The 17,681-nt window shown below is 48.6% G+C and overlaps 1 protein-coding gene across 2 annotated transcripts in view; it reads right to left on the bottom strand.

The window, feature by feature from the left end:
• Positions 1-344: 344 nt before the first annotated feature.
• The window catches only part of LOC115131830 (glutamate receptor-interacting protein 2-like), a 74,531-nt gene continuing 57,194 nt past the window's right edge, over positions 345-17,681 (bottom strand). For both annotated transcript variants that reach the window (XM_065020576.1, XM_029663852.2), the window contains exons 18-24: positions 10,000-10,139; positions 9,646-9,825; positions 9,318-9,483; positions 5,672-5,786; positions 5,273-5,482; positions 2,819-2,965; positions 345-2,728 (exon numbers count right to left, since the gene is read on the bottom strand). In XM_065020576.1, coding sequence (XP_064876648.1) covers positions 2,531-2,728; positions 2,819-2,965; positions 5,273-5,482; positions 5,672-5,786; positions 9,318-9,483; positions 9,646-9,825; positions 10,000-10,139 — 1,156 coding nt within the window. In that variant the 3' untranslated portion in view covers positions 345-2,530. The remainder of the gene's footprint in view (positions 2,729-2,818; positions 2,966-5,272; positions 5,483-5,671; positions 5,787-9,317; positions 9,484-9,645; positions 9,826-9,999; positions 10,140-17,681) is intronic.

Genomic DNA, 17,681 nt, shown 5'->3' on the forward strand with positions numbered 1-17,681 from the left:
GGGACTGAGACCATTGTAGATTTATGGCCAGCTTGTTACCTGGGATCAACAGTGTTAGGGGAGGCTGGCCAAATCTGGCTGGAGCAAGGTCTTTCTTGGTAGAAATATGCATGAAATCATGATTTAACCAAATGTTTCAAGACATGTTCTTTCTGCAAACCTTCCTTTGCTTAATGTCCAAAGGTAGACTGGGCAAAGATAAATGGCTATCATAGAAGAATTCAAGAAAGAAAAAAAGACACCCCATTCCTCAGATCCTTATTTTCATAAAAAGCAGGAAATACATCTCTCACTAAAGAATCCAATAACATCTTACAAACCAATTTCCTTCAGCCCCCCCCCCACCCACGTAAATAGCTATGCTTGGATGCAGCTGGGGGACAATGTAAACAGAAGAACTGTACAGAAAACAGTGCACTAAGTCACATCTTACATACAAAACCACACATGCAGAACGCCAGTTCAAATAAAAACAATAGAACCAAAAACAGGTATCTGTATCAAATGTATGGCAGTTTGAGAGCAACATAAAAACATTCTTAAAACATGTTTCCTCTCGGAGGATTAAAAAGCAGTGAGTTGAGTCCTGAACGGGACAGCATGACTCTGCAGTCTCACATCTCTTCCCCAGACATTACATGACATGAAACAAATCGTATTTCCACTGAGGCAACTTGGTAAGCAGGCCAGGGCGAGACGTGTTGCGTAAGAGCTTTATAAAAACATCATGTTATGATAAAATAGGAACAGCTCTGGAGAAGGTTCTGTCTGACTGAGCAGGACAGAGATGGCAATTGTTCAGCAGAGAAAAGCTTTAAAATTCCCCCTTGTGAACAATGCAAGCTTTCTATGGGTGGGACATGAAATCCTATAGCTACATGTTTATGCTTACTATGATGGGAGGGAGAGACAGCCATGGAAGCTGGGGAAAATACTCTCTAATCAAAGTCCATACCCTATGGAGTGTTGAGGGCTAAAACTCAACAGATACATTAAAATGGGTTTAAAAGGTTCAAATGAAATCATTCATCATCTCAACTGAAAGGTATTTCGTTCCACATTTGTCAGGGGATGTGATTCACTTATGAGGGTTTTTGTAGAGAAACCACTGTACACCTGAGAGTTGATACTGTACACCTGAGAGTTGATACTGTACTGTAAGTACCTCTGGTGTAATGCCTTCTGAAACATGTTTGCATAGGACTAGGGCCAAGAGGTTTTTCTAGTCAGGAAAAACACCTGGCCTCACAAGATATGCTGATATTGAGGGTAGAATGTTAAAGAGGTGTAGGAGAAAAGTGATCTCCCGGAACATAATCAGAATACTATGTTCTAATGACAAGGAACACTCTTTTAGAGTGTGAAACGCAGCTTTTCAAAACAAAGAAGGTGGCATTATCACCATTAGTTGTACAATACATTTAAACATTGAGTGATAAAGCCCGTCAATTCCAGTACATGGATCTGATTTAGGTGACCGACTAGTGCATATGGTGAGTGGTTTGGTTTCAGAAATATAGTGAACTTGATTAGGTAAAACCATTGACAAGAACCTTGAAACAAAAACGCTGATGCCAAAAAGTAATGAATGACAAATGCCTGCTCAGTCTACCCAGTAGCTAATAACATGGTGTGAGAAATGTAACAAGAGAAAGAAACCTTCGGCAACAATTAAGGTGTGATAAAAAAAGGCCTTGGTAAGTATTTGTCCTCACGTGAAGGCCATCAAACTTGGACCCAAATCAATTCTCACAAACACTTTAGACTTTAGGACAGAGTGTGGGGTATCTAAAATAGAAATGTCTGCAATACTTGGCAAGTAACAGTGAACGCCAGCTTAGCATTCTACCTATTTCTGTGGCGCTAACAGTGAGGGGAGCTGGCTGGCCAGGTCGGGCCGGGCTGAAGGGAAGGAAAGGGCAGCCAGCCAAGACATGGCTAAAATAATAGTCCAGCACAGCATGCCTGGACTCCTCCAACACCCACATGTGCGCACGTTTGTGTGTCAAATGTGTGTGTACGTGCAACTCCACCATTCCCCAGCAAGAGGTCACAGAGGGTCACAATTGCACACATTTCACTTTTCTTTTTGTTGAACAAAAACAAAAAACACTGTGGTGGTGCTGTATCCCGAACACACCTTCTCTGAGAGGGAAGTGTGTGTTTGTTTCTCTGGGATTTCTGTAGAGTTGAGCAGGCCGAGTCAGAAGCTGTTACGTAACTACATGTGGGTCTGCCTGAACAGCCCCAGAAGCTTGACTGAGCCTTCTCTGCTCTAGATCACATGAATACACTGATTAACATTGGTCACAGCAAATGTATGTGTGTGGGAGTGTGAATTAGTGACTGAATGTGTGTTTATTCGCATACACATGTATTCTCACATCTGAATGTGATTCTGTGTGTAGGTACAAGAGATATAACAAAACAAAACCAGTGTGTGAGACGTGCAGTGCCTACATGTCACATGGTATAATGTGTAACACCATTTGAACGTGCTATTTTCCATTACCTCCCCCTTGGACCTTTGTCACAGGGCGATACTATTGGTCCTATAATGTAGGAAGCTTAACAGGGAGTCAGAAGGGTCCTCGCAGTCCTGAGGTGGCCCCTTATCTGCCTGTGCCAGGGAGTTTCTGCTGATGACCAGGTCCAAGCTGTCTCCTGCTTCAGTGATGAGAGAAACAGTCAGGAAGCAGTCAAAGTCTCTGGTCCTCGCTCTGTTCACCTGGGACAGGAGCATTCAGTTCAACATAACAAAGACACACAGTATTAATAGCAAATTAATTCAAAATGTTAGTTGAACAAATATGTGTACCTGCAGAATGCGGTCATAGGGTTTCAACCCGGCCTGGTTGGCAGGACCATCTGGTCGGATCATGTTGATGTAGATGCCTTTCTCTAGGAAGCCATCTGACACACTGAAGCCAAAGTCTCCACAGTCTGGGTCCTTCCTCAGGCTCACCTATAGAACAGACAGTAAGGCACATTCACTTGATCCGTGTAAGTTGCCAAGCTCTCCCTTGGGTCCGGGAACAGTGCGGGGTGTAAATTGACTTAAACTCTGAGCGTAATGGCGCTTACCCCAAAGGCCTAGCTCTCTGTAACCCTCTTAGTCAGCACAACACCTCCTCCATTGGAAAATAATGGCTTGCTCGGAGCAATGCCATTCTTGCGGAGGTCATGGGAATTGGGCTTTACAGGTCACATATTGCCACAGGCTAAGTGAGTTATGATATGGTTTAGAAATGTAAATTATGCAGATTAGGTATGGAACTGCATCCAATCAAGTTGGCTGTCAGAGGAAATTATACCAATATCAAAAATCATTCAATTACAGGAACTTGGTAGCATCTTAATTGGGGAGGACGGGCTTGGGGTAATGGCTGGAGCGGAATTGATGGAATGGTATCAAATACAGCAAACACATAGTATCCTTGTGTCTGATGCCATTCCATTCCAGCAATTATCATGAGCCGTCCTCCCCTCAGCAGCCTCCAGTGTTTTCAATCTGCAATTCATGTTTGTTTTTAAGGGCGTGGTTAGATTCAGTTACTAAGTGCTTGTGCCCTTATTCAACCCCACTTCCTAAACCAACAGTACACTGCAGCACAATAGAACAGACTGTACTGTACATGCAGTGGGGTCACAGCATGTGGCGAGGGGACAATACGGCTCACAACACCAGGAGCTAGTGCACTACATTATAATGAGCAGGTTCAGTGTTATGTTGGTTATCTATTATCCCACACACTGCAAGTCTTGACTGGCCTGGCATTCACTGAGTCCAGTTACACTCCAGTGATGGGCAGAGTAGCCTGCAGTTCAGTTCAGTGAAGGGTGGCTTCAGTTCAGTTAGGCTCAGGGTAAGATATTAATTGAACCCAACAGGCATGTTCTCCCTATGCCATATTATACAACGGGTGGTTCTAATCCTGAAGGCTGATTGGTTAAAACCGCATTCCAGCCGGTGTCTATTCCACAAGTTACCACTAGCTAAATCTATGATGTTAAAATGCCTATTTACTCTGTTCCATCTGACTGCGCAATCCACCGTCTCATCATCTCAGCCAGGTAATTTATATCTCCACTATAAAAAGCATCTAGACGTTATCTCACATTTATTTTCGACTAACATTTCATTTTCAGCAGCAGAGATTTGTATAAACCTTGCTGTCTGTCTCTCCGACATCTGCAGCATTGTTTGAATATTCAAATTTGATCTCCAGCTGTCCCATAGTAATGAAAGTGTCGGGAGTCGGGATGAGACAGGCTGCGTTTCTCAGCCAGTTGAAATCATGAATCAGCTGGCATCATATTTATGGATATAAACAAAGAAATATCAATTGAAAAATGAAGTGCAGCTAGTTTGCAGTCTTTCCAGCTTCTGTTTAAAGTGATTGTGTTAGCTGTATTGTTGGCTAGCTCCTCTGAACAACTGTGTCCTGACGAGAGAGCACATTTTCTATGCCAGGCGAAATCGCGCCTCATTAGCTCATTGTTATGGACGTATCGAAATAAATGTCACTAGAAAACAGATTAAACAAATGCAGCTACTGTTATAATTCTGGCTGCACTATTTGATGCGATTAAGTTAGCTGTAGTTGGCTAGCTAAAAAGAAAGTGATAAGAATGTTGCCAGCCAGTATGGCAATGGAACATTTAGAACGAACGACTGGGTCGCGTCCATAGATACAGAACAAAAAGCCTGAACGACTGAGTCGCGTCTCTAGCAACCGAACTGATAGAACGAACAACCAGCCGGCTTGGGGAGCAATCCTAGATGTGTGTCGGGACTATATATGGTGGAAGGATGAAAAGGTATGAATAAATTAATCAAAATAACGTTTATGAAAGTATGTCAATCATTATGTGAATATGTTTGTAACCAGTATGAGAGTGATAATGCCCTCGAAGCCAGTGTTTGGAGGATATATGTGAACGGTTTTGACTTTGTTTCAGGCTTAACAACACCTGTTCCAAACACCAGCTTCAAGGGCATTATCACTTAAATGTAGAGCAGGGTCAGGCTACAGTTCACTGATCAATAGCTTTACAGGGTTGTCTGCATACTCAGTCGAATATATGGTAGCTATTCATGCTATAAGCATGGATTGGATTGGAAATCAACCACATCATTCCCCACGGACCAGGGTTGATATCAGTTCGCATTTCAAGTCAGTAAATTCATGAAGTGGACTGAAAATCCAATAATTTGTCAGTCCATGAATAGGAACTGAATTGAGATGCCCCCTCCCACCCTGCTATGCACCTTCAGCAGTTCCAGGGCTGTAGGGGAAGTGGTCTCCTGGGTCTCTCCTCTCCCTCTGGGGGGTGTGTCCCTGGTCCTGTTGGACCTCTGCAGGTTGCCTTTGGTTTTGGGCTCGTCATGGATGGGACCCCTCTTCACAGGACTGATTCTGCTCTGTAGCACTTCCTGGGACGCCAGATACAGGCTAAGAGTGCTGCCTGTCATGGACGCCTAGGAGAAAACAAAATGATGGGCATGTGAAGGAAATAACTTAATATATTGCACGCACGTACCTATGCACACACAGCTTGACTGAATAGAAAAATTGGCAGCAGGTGTCTGGACTGTCTAGACAATCAGACTTGTGTATTGCTTCATTTAGTAGCAGATTGAAACAGATGGGAGGGAGATGTAGCCTACCTCCAGCTCCCTGAGTATCTCTGATTGGCCGCAGGTCTCTAGGTCCTGCAGGGCCTGGGACCAGAAGGTGTCCTCCTGGTTCAGGGTGCCATGGCAACGAAGGGGGCTGGCGTATCTATGACAACGCAGTAACCAGAACATGAGAGGAGCCTTGCTGTTCTGGGACTGGGGATGCCTGCTTCTGGTTTGAAACGGGTGTGGCCTGCAAAGCAGTGAGGGTAATGCAGGCATTGCACTGCATAGCGGAGAGGTCCTTTAAAAACCTTTCAGGCCTCAGGGAGGGCAAGCGTTAACTCTCTCATTATCACAGTAGAAGCAAAACAGTGTATTCCATTAGAACAGACAGAGCCTTCATGCAGATGGTTAATAGTTTAAAAGTTAGGCCACACAAAAATCCTTCAAGAGTTGACAATTTGTGGCAGTGAAGGTCACAAGTTGAGAAAAAAATCTAGTGAAGAGTCAAGAGTGAGGCAACAGACAATAAACAGGTGTGTGTCTATTTGGGCGCTTTAGAGGGACAGGTTTGGTGAAGACAGAAGCAACACAGAAAAAAATGTGTTTATGTGAAACACCAGGAACCTCACGGGCAGTTAGTAAAGCAGATTAGAGAGAGAATACCTGAGAAAGAGAGAAAAAGCACAGATAGACGAAGCACGACAACATGGATGAATGAAACAACTGTGGTGATTTAGAGAAAAATTGCATATTTCTTGGATTCACTTTACAAATTGATAGCTGGCAGTGAATCAATACATATTGACTTTTAGACTAAACCAAACTTGTTTATGTTGCTCATTGCTTACATTCATCAATGGAGGCATACAGAAGGCATACTTGAAGATGAAAAGGAAAAAATAACACCATTGAAAGCCACAAAATTAAACAATGTTTGATGTAAAAATGTGATACGTATTACACTTACTTAACACATAGTTTTCTTAAAATGTCTTAAAGCATTGTTGGTTAAGGGCTTGGAAGTAAGCATTTCACTGTAAGGTGAATTGTATTCGGCACATGTGACATAAAATTTGATATGATAAAATCCATTTGCCATGTCCAGATCTGCATGTGCTTTAACCTCTTGAAACTAGGGGGCACTATTTTCATTTTTGGAAAAATAACGTTCCCAAAGTAAACGGGCTATTTTGTCAGGACAAGATGCTAGAATATGCTTGACAGCTTAGGATAGAAAACACTCTAACGTTTCCAAAACTGTAAAAATATTGTCTGTGAGTATAACAGAACTGATATTGCAGGCGAAAGCCTGAGAAAAATCCAATCAGGAAGGGACACTTATTTCTAAAGCTCTGCGTTCCTATGCGTCCCTATTGAGCAGTGAATGAGATATCAACCAGATTCCTTTTTCTATGGCTTCCCTAATGTGTCTAGTGTCACAATACATAGTTTGAGGCTTTCATTTTGAAAAAATGAGCCTGAACGACAACATTGCGTCAGTGGTCAGCTGGAGGCTCTCAGAGTGTTTTGTGCGTAAAAGACAAATGCGGCCATTGTTTCTCTCTTTCCTACTAAGAAGCCACCTGTCCCGGTTGATATACACTGCTCAAAAAAGCACAATTGTGTAAACAACACAATGTAACTCCAAGTCAATCACACTTCTGTGAAATCAAACTGTCCACTTAGGAAGCATCACTGATTGACAATAAATTTCACATGCTGTTGTGCAAATGGAATAGACAACAGGTGGAAATTATAGGCAATTAGCAAGACACCCCCAATAAAGGAGTGGTTCTGCAGGTGGGGACCACCGACCACTTCTCAGTTCCTATGCTTCCTGGCTGATGTTTTGGTCACTTTTGAATGCTGGCAGTGCTTTCACTCTAGTGGTAGCATGAGACGGAGTCTACAACCCACACAAGTGGCTCAGGTAGTGCAGCTCATCTAGGATGACACATCAATGCGAGCTGTGGCAAGAAGGTTTGCGGTGTCAGGCGAGACAGGCCAGTACATCAGGAGACGTGGAGGAGGCCGTAGGAGGGCAACAACCCAGCAGCAGGACCGCTACCTCCGCCTTTGTGCAAGGAGGAGCACTGCCAGAGCCCTGAAAAATGACCTCCAGCAGGCCACAAATGTGCATGTGTCTGCTCAAACGGTCAGAAACAGACTCCATGAGGGTGGTATGAGGGCCCGATGTCCACAGGTAGGGGTTGTGCTTACAGCCCAACACCATGCAGGACGTTTGGCATTTGCCAGAGAACACCAAGATTGGCAAATTCGCCACTGGCGCCCTGTGCTCTTCACAGATGAAAGCAGGTTCACACTGAGCACGTGACAGACGTGACAGAGTCTGGAGACGCTGTGGAGAACGTTCTGCTGCCTGCAACATCCTCCAGCATGACCGGTTTGGCGGTGGCTCAGTCATGGTGTGTGTGGGGTGGCATTTCTTTGGGGGGCCGCACAGCCCTCCATGTGCTCGCCAGAGGTAGCCTGACTGCCATTAGGTACCGAGATGAGCTCTTCAGACCCCTTGTGAGACCATATGCTGGTGCGGTTGGCCCTGGGTTCCTCCTAATGCAAGACAATGCTAGACCTCATGTGGCTGGAGTGTGTCAGCAGTTCCTGCAAGAGGAAGGCATTGATGCTATGGACTGGCCCGCCCGTTCCCCAGACCTGAATCCAATTGAGCACATCTGGGACATCATGTCTCGCTCCATCCACCAACGCCACGTTGCATCACAGACTGTCCAGGAGTTGGCGGATGCTTTAGTCCAGGTCTGGGAGGAGATCCCTCAGGAGACCATCCGCCACCTCATCATGAGCATGCCCAGGCATGGAGGCCACACAGGCACGTGGAGGCCACACACACTACTGAGCCTCATTTTGACTTGTTTTAAGGACATTACATCAAAGTTGGATCAGCCTGTAGTGTGGTTTTCCACTTTAATTTTGAGTGTGACTCCAAATCCAGACCTCCATGGGTTGATAAATTTGATTTCCATTGATCATTTTTGTGTGATTGTGTTGTCAGCACATTGAACTATGTAAAGAAAAAAGTATTTAATAAGAATATTTCATTCATTCAGATCGATTATAAAAAATGTTTGCCATGTTTCTGTCGATATTATGGATCTAATTTGGAATATTTTTCAGCGTTGTCGTGACCGCAGTTTCCGGTGGATTTCCCAACCAAACGTGAAGTACAAACGGAGGTGTTTCGGCTATAAAAAAATATTTATGGGACAAAATGAACATTTGCTGTCTAACTGGAAGTCTCGTGAGTGAAAACATCCGAAGCTCATCAAAGGTAAACGATTTAATTTGATTGCTTTTCTGATTTTCGTGACCAAGCTGCCTGCTGCTAGCTAGGCATAATGCTATGCTAGGCTATCGGAAAGCGTACACAAATGCTTGTCTTGCTTTGGCTGTAAAGCATGATTTCAAAATCTGAGATGACAGGGTGATTAACAAAAGGCTAAGCTGTGTTTCAATATATTTCACTTGTGATTTCATGAATATGAATATTTTCTAGTAATATTTTTTGTCCGTTGCGTTATGCTAATTAGTGTCGGTTGATGACAATTCTTCCGGATCCGGGAGAGGGAGTTCCAAGATTAAGAGTAGGATAAAGCACAAACAGACTAGAAACCAGGCTGCTAATCCTTTGTTCTCGCCTGAAGTAGGCGCTCACCCAGCAGCCTTATCCCAGTCATCCTCATCGTATCTCCCATCATAGATGTGGGAGTGGTGGGTAAGGGCGGTAAGGCCAGTGGAGGTGAGGTGAGTCCTGGTCGGTTTGGTGCGTCTCCACTCGTTAGGCTGGAAGGTCAGATCTGCACCTCGGTGGAGATACGTTCCTGAACACAAAGAACAAAAAAAAACATAAATAAACATGTCAACATTCTACCCACTCCTAACAACTGATTTCAGGACAGTCATGTGAGAATGCCAATCATCTAAAGTGGCCAAAGCTGGTTGTCTAAACTGGTAATGACTGTGCGGCCGTGTTCTGTCCTCACCTTGGCTGCCGTAGCCAGTGTCGATGCCGGAACCGTCCCAGGAGCTCATGGCAGAGTACACGCTGGGCCCGGTGGCAGAGTACACCCCTGAGTGTTTACTGGTCTTCTGGTAGTCAGTCAGCTCATCCTCTGTGTCGCTCGGGAATCCTGCTTGCTCCGACATCTGCTGCCCATCCGATTCTGCATGGGAACAGAGAGAGAATGGAGAGTCAAGAGAGAATCCTAACTTAACGTAATGTAATGTATTTATGTCAATGAAACTCTTCTAACAAATGCAAGGCTCAGCATCCCCTTCCATGCATACTTTTTTTTTAAAGCAACTTGATTAACAAACTTAACAACAGTAGTACATACCGTCTTGGCGTTTCTTGATCTTAAGGGTGACAGTCTCTCCGGCCATTTGGAGTAGATGGATGGCCTCACTCAGGGGTTTCCCCTTCAGAATCATACAGTTGATGGCCAGGACACGGTCCCCTATATGGATGGCACCAGTCCTATAGAAGACAAAATGAAGACAAAAGACAAAATGAATACAAAATTACAAGGGGCTTCTTCCTTTGAAGGAATACAAACTTCCTTCAAAGGAAGACACCACTTGTCATTTCCTAGGGTATCATGAGACAACATATATACATATCAATCATATTACAAACATTAGATGAGATAAGTGAACAAGAAGGTAATTGGTTGTTCAAACCACCTAAAACCAACTTGGGCATAGAGGACGGGAATATCAGCTCAAATGACATGCTGTAACACCCTTAAACAAGTGTATGAACTTGTATGAACTTTCCCCCCCACTAAGGGTGGGGGAAAAACGCTGCAGCTAAGCAGTCACTACTTCACAGCTCTGTTCTCTTACCTGAAGCACATAACATAACAGGTTTGGAACCAGGCTAGGTCTGTGAGAGGTTTTGCTGACAAAGCGACTTCCTGCTATCCTGTGGAAACCTTAGCTGTGTTTGAATACACATACTAACCACACTAACCGTACTATTTGTGACGTGAATTGAGTATATAGAATGCTTATTAGTCATAGTATGGATATAGTTAGTATGCCAAAAGTTCCCGGATATCGTACTAAATTTGCCAAAATATGAAGTATACACACAAAGGACACTATTTCCGTACTTTTAGGACCCATAATGCAATTCTTCTGGAAATGGCTTCACATTGTTTTCAGATTTGAAGAAAATGGCGGAAAATATGCGCCGCCGAAGTACAACGAGAGCAGATACAAATTCATTGCTTTGACTAATTACAACAAATGTTAAGAACATGTTGAGCAATGTAATAAATTACGTTTCAAATAAATTACCTTACACGTTATGTTGGCTGACAAATTGTTAGCTACGCTGTCCTTAAGAACCACATAGCATAACAATACAGCAGTATGTACCGATATGTTAGCTAGCTACCTAACGTTAGTTGGCTACTTACACGTCAAACTTGCCAGTATATGAACTACAGGTTAACTACCCAACGTTTATTGACTTGATCATTCCCGTCATTCTTAGCTTAGATAAAGGGTATAGTCATTGTGCGTTCTCAATGGACATTCGGGTGCTTTCGAAAATTCGCTTTCAGAGCACTCTAGTCTGAGTGTACCAGTGCACAGAATAATGAACTTATGAGCGCTCAACACCCGTTGAATATGGCAGACGTAATTCAATTGTTGCCAACAGCACAGTTACAGTCGCCAACGCTATGGATAACATGAAAACTGCCTAACCAGCTCTGCTAGGGCACGTAAAATGGTCCAAGTGTTCTCTCATGTGTCTGGAAGTAGCTAGCAAGCTAGCCAACGTTATCTTGGGTGCTTGACTGCTGTTGTAAGGTCAGAATGCTCAAATCAACCCTACTCCTGAGCGTCCAGTATGCGCTCCGAGAGCAAAACGCTCTGAATTAACTCTGGCACTCCAGATCGAATTTAAGGACACACCCGAAGTCGTAAAATGTCTAACTAGTCATTTGTTATGCTAACTAGCTCGCAAGAGGTTGCATAGCAACAACATCAACTTCCCGTAGACAGGAGAAGAGCTAGTACGCTCAACCAAAAACATACTGTTTGTTTATAGTATTGTAGCGACCCGCACAGACAGCTAGGAGGTGGTTGTGTTGTACTGACCAGTACCCGGTGTTCGCGGGGTCCGACATGTCAATCAACCTGCTATCTGCCAATCACGGGAATGCCTGGAATGTTCTGATGCCGGGCATCCTGGTGGTTGGCGGAGTGGCGTGGAGGGGGGTTGGGCAGGGGGGTGGAGCATTGGAAGTTAAGACCAGGTTCAGCCTTTGTTCTCTCGCTCTTACGTCTGGGCTTCACAAGAGAAGGTCACGATTGACTTGTGGGTTATCTGTCATCTATTTGGCGTATGCTACGGCCCAAACAGTAGCCTGTGTAAAGTTGGTTTAATAAACCGTCAATTCGCAAACTCAAGCCTCTGTCTGGACAATTGTTCATTTATGATCTAGTCAGGTCATTACATTGGTGTCAGAAGTAAAAACGTTGATACACGTTAGCCAGCTAGCTAGCTGACTTATGTGGCTAGCTACCGTAGGTGAGAACGGGGACTGAAAATGCTTCGAGGGAATCCGAAAGTGAAGGTGGAGGTAGGGGACGATTATGGCCAAGGAGGTGCGTGTGAATGGACGTCGGGGGTTCTGTCTGAGGAGATCGCCAGGGCGTCGGAGCGCAGAGGCCGCTTGAGGGAGGACGTTAGAGCGATGGCGGCTGAAGCGGGCATGAGTGCTTCGTCGACTGTATTTCGCGCGGATTCTGGTGGGCGGACCGAAGTGGCGACGTCGACGCGGCGTGACGAGGAATCTGGGGCTCAGGATGTAAACAAACATGGCGGCGCCCAGTTCCCGGCTGCGTCCGTATCTGTTAAGACCCCGAAGTATTCCGGTATGGCGGATTGGGAAGCTTTTCATGCTCAGTTTGAACTGTTAGCTCATTTTAGGGGGGTGGTCGGATGAAGAAAGGGCACTGCAGTTGGCTTTATGCCTCACGGATGAAGCTCTGGCCTGTTTGATATTGATTAGCCCCGAGGACAGGCATGATTATGGTGCTTTAGTGGGAGCACTGAGGAGGCGCTATGGACAGTGTGTACAGCCCGGGCTACTGCGCTCCGAACTGAGTAATAGACGCAGGCAGCCTGGAGAGCCTCTACGGGTGCTAGCTAATGACATTGAGAGCCTCTCTCGGCGGGCATATGCTCACATGCCCCCCTCCGTGCAGAGCGAGCTAGCACGGGACCAGTTCATACAGGCGCTCTCTCCTACGGAGCTGCGCATACAGACCCAGCTGGCTCATCCTGAGTCATTGCAGACAGCCTTGGAGATGGCTTTGGAGAGGGAGCTGGTGTGGGCTGGGGCTTCAGCTGGGGCTTTGGTGGGGGTGCAGGGAGACACACCCTCTGTGCGAGCTGGGGGGCAGAGCAGCCCGGAACCGGAAAAGCCTGCTTGGGTGGCCGAAATGACAAAACTCATTCGGGCTGTGTCGCTACAGGCGGCACGAAACACAAGCCCTGGTCCCAGGGTCTGCTGGGGTTGTGGCCAGCCAGGCCATCTGCGCCGAGATTGCCCCATGTCCCCCAGAGCTCAGGGAAACGGCTCTGGGTCCGCATAGACCGGGTAGTGCGGACCCCTGGCTTTCTATCCCAACCACCATCATCTTCAGGAGGAGCCCACCGGCACAGACGGGGAAGCAAGGCTCCACTTCCCCCAGAAGCAGACGAGGGCAAGCGGATGGAGCCTGTTGTTGTGGTGGGCCGGACCTGTGTTGGGGACTTTTGTCATGTCCCTGTCACTGTGGAGGGGGTGCCCTGCTCCGCCCTGGTGGACACTGGGTCCACAGTAACCCTGGTGAGGCCAGATATTGTGCCAGGTTGGACTCAGTGTGAGCCTACAACTGTGCAGCTCCGCACAGTCACAGGTGAGCTGGCACCCATGAAAGGGAAGGGAATAATGACTCTGACAGTAGGGGGCAGGACTGTGCGTCATCCTGTGTGGGTGGCGGCTGTGCAGGACCCTTGTATCCTGGGGTTGGACTTTCTTAGGAGCACAGGCTGCCAGTTAGACCTAAATAGGGGCACACTGAGCTTCCAGGGAGGGACGGAAGTCACCATGGCCCCCCCTAATGTCACATTCACTCAACCCAACAAACCCTTTACTCCAACAGTTAAAGCAGCAGAGACTCATGGCTGCACCCCCTCCCCCACAGCTGTGTGTGACTTTTCCCCAGTCCCCCTGTCACCTACGGCGGTGTGTTACATTTCCCCAGCTACCTCCATGACACAGCCCTCAGTGAGCCCGGGCCGCACCCCCCCAGCCCAGCTACCCCAGATGGGAGAGGAGAGGACACTGTCTGCAGTGAGGGAGATATGGGGGAGGAACTGTGTTGGTCTTGACCCTGAGCAGCAGGAACGGTTGTGGCAGTTGCTGTTTGAATTCAGAGACAGCTTTGCGTTGAGTGAGGAAGAGGTGGGTCAGACTCATCTGGTGCAGCATGAGATCGACACAGGTGATGCTCGACCCATCAAGATGCGTCCCCGCCGTATCCCGCTGGCACGCCAGGAGGCGGCAGACAAGGCTGTGTTGGAGATGCAGCGGGCAGACTTCATTGAGCCCTCAGACAGCCCCTGGGCGGCGCCAGTCGTCATGGTTCCGAAGAAGGGGGGCAAGCTGAGGTTCTGTGCGGACTACAGGCGGCTGAATGAGGTAACCAGGAAGGACTCATACCCCATACCACGTATCGATGAGTCGCTGGACCTGGTTAGGGGTCCTCCTGGTTCTCCTCACTAGACCTCCGCAGTGGCTACTGGCAGGTGCCCCTCTGCCCAGAGGCCAGAGCCAAAACTGCGTTCTCCACTAACAGAGGACACTGGCAGTTCAAGGTCCTGTGCTTTGGCCTGTGCAACGCTCCAGCTACTTTTGAGCGTTTGATGGACAGGGTGCTGGATGGCATCCCCCGACAGCAGTGTCTGGTATACCTCGATGACATCCTGGCCCATGGCAGCTCCTTCCAGTCAGCCCTGGGGGCGCTACGGCGTGTGCTGGAGAGGGTGGCTGCCGCAGGTCTGAAGCTCCACCCCGAGAAGTGCCACTTCATGAGGAGAGAGGTGTCCTTCTTGGGCCACCGAGTGGGGAAGGAGGGGATCAGCACCATGGAGGACAAGGTAGGGGCTGTCAGAGACTGGCCCACCCCCACCGACCAGCGTCAGCTGAAGAGCTTCCTGGGCCTGGCCTCGTACTACAGGAGGTTTGTACGGGGCTTCTCAAGCGTTGCTGCTCCACTGAACCGCCTGCTGCCGAAGGACAAGGCTTTCACTTGGACAGTGGAGTGTGAGGAGGCGTTCAACACCCTCAAACGTGCACTGATCGAGGCCCCGTGCTCGCCCCCTGACCTCACCTTGCCCTTTATCCTGGACACAGACGCGAGCAATGTGGGCATGGGTGGGGTGCTGGCCCAGGTGGGGCCAGAGGGGAGAGAGTGGTGGCGTACTTCAGCAAAACATTTGACAAACATGAGCGCCGCTACTGTGTCACCCGGCGGGAGCTCTTGGCTGTTGTGGCTTCCGTCAAACACTTCAAGTACTACCTGGGTGGTCTGCCCTTTACTGTAAGGACTGACCACTCTGCTCTCCAGTGGCTCATGTCTTTCAGAGAGCCAGAGGGGCAGGTGGCACGCTGGTTGGAGGAGCTTCAGCCGTATGACTTCACGGTGGTGCATAGGGCAGGGGCACGCCACTCCAACGCCATGTCCCGTCGGCCCTGTACTGCAGACGGCTGCCGCCACTGTGAACGGAGAGAGGGACGGGAGAGAGAGCTGCGGGCAGAGGAGGGTGTCTGTGCCACAGTGTGTCGGGCGAGCGGGCCTGTCTGCTGTGAGCTGCAGACTGTCGACGTGGCTGAATGGTGGCAGCAGCAGGGACGGGACACAGACCTACAGCCAGTGCTACAGTGGGTAGAGGCGCAGGTGAGGCCACCATGGGAAGAGGTGACAGCGCTCTCACTCGCGACCAAAGGGTTGTGTTCGAAGTTTGAGAGACTGCGGCTGGCTGATGGCGTGCTACAGCGGGCATGGAAGGAGTCAGCTACGGGAGAGGAGAGGTGGCAGGTGGTGGTCCCAAAAGCATTGCGGGAGGCTGTGCTCCAGAGTACTCATGGGGGGTGGGGACGGGACACTTTGGGGTCACAAAAACACTGCGCCGTCTCCATCAGGGCTTCTACTGGGGGCAGCACAAGAGGGATGTGGAGGACTTTTGTCGCCGCTGTGACAACTGCACAGCGAGAAAGGGCCCCCCAGGCCACTCTCATGCTCAGCTCCAACAGTTCCCAGTGGGGGCTCCCATGGAGAGGGTGGGAGTGGATGTAGTTGGGCCGTTCCCCACCACAGACAGTGGAAACCGCTGGGTGCTCACGGCCATGGACTATTTCACAAAATGGCCCGAGGCCTATGCTCTGCCTGACCAGGAGGCAGAGACCATCGTCGACGCCCTGACAGCGGGGATGTTCAGCAGGTTTGGAGCTGCAGAGTCCATCCACAGCGACCAAGGCAGAAACTTTGAGTCCCGTGTGTTCGCCACCATGTGTGAGAGGCTGGGTATGCACAAGACCCGCACTACTCCTCTCCATCCTCAAAGTGATGGCCTTGTGGAGCGCTTCAACAAAACGCTTGGACAGCAGCTGGCCATCGTCTCTTCCAAACACCAGCGTGACTGGGACAAGCACCTGCCTATGGTCCTCATGGCATGCCGCTCCGCTGTCCAAGACTCCACCTCCTGCACGCCTGCCCTCCTCATGCTGGGGAGAGATCCGCACCCCTGCGGAGATGGCGTTGGTCGGCCCCTGGATAGCCCTCATGTTCCTCCGGGGCCAGAGTATGCCCGGAGACTCCAGGACCGCCTGGAGACAGCCCACACCTTCGCCAGAGAGCAGCTGGTGAATGCAGGTGTGAGGCAGAAAAGGAACTATGACGTGCACACCCGGGAAGGCACTTTGTGGCTGGGGAGCTGGTCTGGGTCTACAGCCCCTAAGGAAAAAGGCAGATGCCCCAAGTTGGACAGTCACTGGGTGGGACCCTGCAGTGTCCTGGAGAGGGTAGGGGAGGTTGTGTACCGGTGCAGCTTCCTCCCAGGGGAGAAAGGTGGCACTGCACCGGGACAGGTTAGCCCCATACAGAGGGGCCTCTTCTCCCCAAACCCCAGGAACCCCCACAATTCCCCTCTCTGGCAATGACATTCTCCAGGCACCCACCCTCAGGTGCCGCAGACAAGGCTCCAGACAGCCCACTCCCCTGTCTCCCCCTGTGTCACCGCGTGGTTCCCCAGAGCCACGGACTGTATTACCCGTTCCCGCTTCCTTGTCCCCCATATCCCTGCCTTCATCCCCTGGTTCCCAGAGGGGCACTCTGCGACCATCACGGCCACGCAGGCAAAGGAGACCTCCGGGTCGCTTCAGAGACTTTGTTTGTTCCCTCGGGGACGAGGGACTTTGTGGTGGGGGGGCTGTGTAGCGACCCGCACAGACAGCTGTGTGTTATGTGTTAGGCTAGGAGGTGGTTGTGTTGTACTGACCAGTACCCGGTGTTCGCGGGGTCCGACATGTCAATCAACCTGCTATCTGCCAATCACGGGAATGCCTGGAATGTTCTGATGCCGGGCATCCTGGTGGTTGGCGGAGTGGCGTGGAGGGGGGTTGGGCAGGGGGGTGGAGCATTGGAAGTTAAGACCAGGTTCAGCCTTTGTTCTCTCTCTCTTACGTCTGGGCTTCACAAGAGAAGGTCACGATTGACTTGTGGGTTATCTGTCATCTATTTGGCGTATGCTACGGCCCAAACAGTAGCCTGTGTAAAGTTGGTTTAATAAACCGTCAATTCGCAAACTCAAGCCTCTGTCTGGACAATTGTTCATTTATGATCTAGTCAGGTCATTACAGTATACTAAAATGAACTAAGAGTATATAGTATATACTCATTAAGTACGTAGTATACAGTATGTTAGTATAGGTATTAAAACACCTAACCGTAACAA

Source organism: Oncorhynchus nerka, linkage group LG7 (genome assembly GCF_034236695.1).
Source record: "Oncorhynchus nerka isolate Pitt River linkage group LG7, Oner_Uvic_2.0, whole genome shotgun sequence".
Taxonomy (NCBI): Eukaryota; Metazoa; Chordata; class Actinopteri; order Salmoniformes; family Salmonidae; genus Oncorhynchus; species Oncorhynchus nerka.